Raw genomic sequence first — 4,759 nt, forward strand, 5'->3', positions numbered from 1 at the left:
ATGGAGTGTGCTACCACCACTGTGAGGAAGCCAATCAAAGAGAAAATGCGGAGTCTCCACTTGCTCATTGCTGTTGCTTTCACTTTCTTCCTTTCAGCTCGTATTGCTGCAGCTGGTTCATCTGTAAGTCCCTCCCTCTTCATTTCATTTAACTAATTTAATGCTTTTCCATCGAAACTCGCTATTGATCATCTTTCTATTCCAGCTCTTCACTATTGATTGCATTGCTTTTCTAATGCTATTGATTCATCATCCAAATTCCATTCCTCCATCTGCTTTTTTTTTTCTTGCATTTTTAGATCCCTGCTCGTTGAGATCTGAATCTGTATTATTCATTTCATTACCCGTGAATTGATTCCTGAGTATTTGGATTTGACAAGAAAACATTGATTAACAATGTACGTGTTGCAGGAAGAGTGTGTGTATACTCTGTATGTTCGAACTGGTTCAATCATAAAGGGTGGAACTGACTCCAAAATCAGCGTTACACTAGGCGATGCTTCTGGAAAATCAGTATGGATTCCAGATCTTGAAAAGTGGGGTTTAATGGGTCCAAATTATGATTACTACGAAAGGGGTAATGTGGATATCTTCACTGGTAGAGGCAAATGTCTTAGCACACCAATTTGCAAACTTAATGTTACTTCTGATGGATCTGGTGACCACCATGGATGGTTCTTGGATTATGTTGAGACAACTTTCACTGGTCCTCACATGCAGTGTAGTCAAACCATATTCTATGTGGAACAATGGTTGGCTTATGATGCACCTCCTTATGAGTTGTCTGTTTCTCTTGATGGCTGTAAAAAGAAGAGTCGGCATCATGCTAGGCGTTTTGTTGTGGGTAATAAGCCCATTAGGTCTGCTTCAGAATAGTTTTGGCTTGTTGTGAATTCATCATGGAAACGTGAAATGAGAGCTACATGTGTGTTTTTGACTCTGTTTTCCTTCCAACTTTGTTGAAATAAAATTTCTTCTTTAAGACTTCCTTTCTTGTTTGTTTAAACTAAAAACTAACAGATACTTCCATAATTATTTAATCAAACGATAGTTGTACTAACTACGTACGTAGTTCTGAGATTAGTTCTAGATTCAACAATAGTTGTCCACTATATTATGTTCAATAATACTTGTCCACATTATGAAATCAATAGATAATTTCACACTTAGGGAATGTTTGGTGTGAAGGATAACATCAAATAGTCTTGCGATTAAATTATAGTGCCATTTAATTTGTTGTTTGGTCGGTAAGTTCATGATAACTTATTCGGGATTAATAAATTAGTATCGGGATAAGTTATCTCTCTCATTGTGTGGTATAATAATCCCAGAATAACTTATCCCGTGATAAAATAGATAAATGACAAAGATATCCTTTAAACTTCTTTTATACATTGCTTTTCACATTCATGAAGGGTATTTTTATAAATAGATAATATGTTCTTAAAATTTATGGAATGCATATTATTTTGAATATAACAAACCAAACACTCAATAAGAAATAATTTTACCATAACTTATTTCATCATAACTAATCTCATCATAACTTGTATTCAAACCGAAGGACTCCTTAGTTCCTAATTTATCGTTATCGTTAACTATAGTCATTTCTCTATTACATTTTTTAAGACATTATATTTAGTATATTCAAAGGTAAGATAGTAAAGTTACCATTTTATTTAGAGTTTTTTTAAGAAGTAAGTAAAATCAATAATGAACAAATATTATTGAACAAAAAGTGTATATTCGAGTCAATTTCTTTCTGGTTCCAGGAGAAGAATGTATGGTCTCAAGATATACCTATTATACACTATTTTGACAACTAACTGAAAATATAAAGTGTGTACACTCGCCAATGAGCAATGACATAGCAAAGTGATGAATTAACAGAGGACATGTAGCATCTGGGCCCAAAATAATGTTTAGAAATGAATTGTGAGGAAAAAAAACATTTATAAGGGTGGCCAAGTGGTTTAGGTTTGGGACTTTCATGTCGCAGGTCTCAAGTTCGAAACACCTTGCCAACGAAAGCAAGAAGTTTGCCTTCTGGGTCGAGCTCGTCACACCAGGCTTGCCTGTTGTGGGTTACCTCTCTTGTGTGGTTTGCAAGCTATTACACGGGATTTTTACCTGTGCGCATCCAAAGGATAGCGGCTGCGGGTTTTCCTTGTCATATCTTTCATTCTGGCGAACATTTGCCATGGTGGATACATAGCATGCAGGTACAACTGTTGGAAGAACAAAGGAAACTTGATGCAAATGCTATCTGATTTAATGTTGTCAAGTACTGCCTGCATGTATCTTATCTCATGTTCATTAATTTTCTTTATGGACGTCAGACTTGCATTTAGGAGCAAAACATTTTTATGCACTACTGAGAGTCCCAACATTGATGCCAGATAACAATTGAATAACACTTTGGTGCTAGTCATGAGAACTTCAACTAGTCTATGTTGAAGATTTTGGCATTGCTTACCTTTATTTGTATGGTACACACATAATACTTGGTTCTATATCCCTGAAACTTGAGTTGAAGAAATCTATCCATGCAAAAGCCAATACCTTGTCTGTTGTATTTGCTTCCATTTCTATTATACATGTTGAGTTCTCCCTCAACTAGCAGCACATATATATTGAACAATCCAATGATCATAGGTGCCTTTACTTTGAGAAGAACAAAAAAAATAAAGAAATTGGACTACAAGGTAGGTACATGCAGGTTAGATAGTTATGTTGACCATTATTATGAATATGAAATTATTTACAATACTCCTTTTTGGGGTTGAAATGCTAAATGAGCAGCAAGAAATGGAAGCAATTGATACAATTAAGAGGCGCTCTTTCATATTTTCAGCTTCTACCCCGGTGCCTGTAATTGCTGCTGTGCTGCCCATGGTGAATCTATTTATCAGAATGGGAGATTATGTTATTGCTCATATTTGAGGCCATCTTACTGATCATAGATCACAGTGTTTGTTTTAGTATCTCATCTATTAGCAGAGAGAAGTGGATACTTTCTCCATCCTTCCTTGCTATTTTTTTTTTACTTAAATAATGGTGATATTCGAACCAGTTTGCATGAACCTCAACTATTTTTCCATACCGGCCACTAGTGCAGGCATCGAGTAACTCTTCCCACCAAAGCTTAGATAGGTGGGGAAAACTCACCTTTTTTTTCCTCTGGTGTAATTAGCACCCTGGTCTCTCAACTGACAGGGTGCAAGAAATGTATGAGTATCTAGTACTTTAAATGTCCATATTTGTAGACAAGATTTTCTTATCCTAGATGGAAAAAAGCAATGGAAACGTTACCTATTAAAGATGAATATGGGCTGAAAAACTGAACTCCGAGTTTATTTATACATTGTTAATGATGTAGCTGCTGTTGTGGTAAAAAAGGAGATGTGGCGTAGAAGACGCTATTTGGAATGGAATGCAAGATTTCCATGATTTAACGGGACAAGTGCTTTCATTTCCCTTCTAGTGAGAAATGCAGAGAGTGACGACTACTTGGCAAGCTATTAGAGGTTACCTATCTTACCTGTTCCACTCTCTTAGTCTTAGTCCGGCATGGTCTCTCTTGTAATTTGTTAATAACTGTCTCAATCATTTTCTTAACCTGACTTTCACTCTTTCACATAACTGCTACAATGTCTCCTAAGGTCTGTAGCTCTCTGACGTTGGTGATAACTGAAGTATTTTTTATGGTAGTTCTGTATTGCATTACTTTCTTTATACTCTGTAATCCTAGTTTTGTACTTGGTTGTGTGGAATTTTTGGTTGCTTTCTTGCAAATTTCCTTTGTTTTCGAGTAACTTTGAATGGAGATTTCCTCGATATCCTACACATACATTTAGATATTTTGTACTGTTGAACTCAAACTAACTCAGGTTAAGGATAACACTTCACACATATTCTCGACGTAGTCAACTTCAGTGACATCGGATTCTACTGCACCAGCTGGAATGCCCGTCTCTAGTTATATTTATTTGTATCTGTATATATATTAATATGAAATGCAATTATTAAAGACATTTATATGCACAAGAGTGACTTCTAATGTCTATATCATTGAAATATATACAAATTTAGCAGGTTTTATTTTTTGTACAATAAATATGCAATTAATGAAACTGATGCCTTCTTGTGGATTTATTTACATGTTTTTTGCCCCTTCTGAAAAGATGAAATCTAGCAGTTAGTGAAATTCAATTACAACTGCTATTTTTGGCACCCCATTGATGAAGGGTATGAAGTCTGTTCTCAGTCACTTACTGGTTTAAATGACAAATTTATTGCCATAAATCATTGCGTATTCATTTTGTTAAAGTGTTATTTTAATTCAAATCAGATATTTCTTCTACTGTAACTCGAGCATAGATATGAAATGCTCAACTATGTTTTCTTTACATGCATCATCTACTGGTTCAACCCAGCAAAAAAAAAGATGCCTTGAATGCCTTGTTTTCGTTATTTCTGTTAATAATAATCTCACCATACAACAGTTGAGATGTAATGTACTAGATACCTGTGTATTTTCAACAATTCAACTATGGAAAGAAAAAACAGCAGATCAATTTTTCTATTACGTGGATAGGGAACACGAATATACTGAGAATTAAACATACACTTATCGTGTGATATAGATTCCACTAGAAAAGCAACTCGATTGAGGGCAAAAAAAAAAACAGCATCTTCAACTTATGCTTAAGAAACAAGGACCTAATAGTCTTTGTTACTACTACTAGTACTCTATTTA

General features: G+C 35.0%; 1 protein-coding gene across 1 annotated transcript; it reads left to right on the plus strand.

Annotated features, from left to right (window-relative positions):
- Nucleotides 1–987, plus strand: LOC125823059 (PLAT domain-containing protein 3-like). The gene is made up of 2 exons (XM_049502470.1): nt 1–123; nt 412–987. Exons 1-2 carry the CDS (start codon nt 1–3, stop codon nt 874–876), a joined length of 588 nt encoding a protein of 195 aa, XP_049358427.1. The 3' UTR covers nt 877–987.
- Nucleotides 988–4,759: the final 3,772 nt, after the last annotated feature.

The sequence above is a fragment of the Solanum verrucosum genome, unplaced genomic scaffold (genome assembly GCF_900185275.1).
Source record: "Solanum verrucosum unplaced genomic scaffold, falcon-dt-bn FXZP01000199.1, whole genome shotgun sequence".
NCBI lineage: Eukaryota > Viridiplantae > Streptophyta > Magnoliopsida > Solanales > Solanaceae > Solanum > Solanum verrucosum.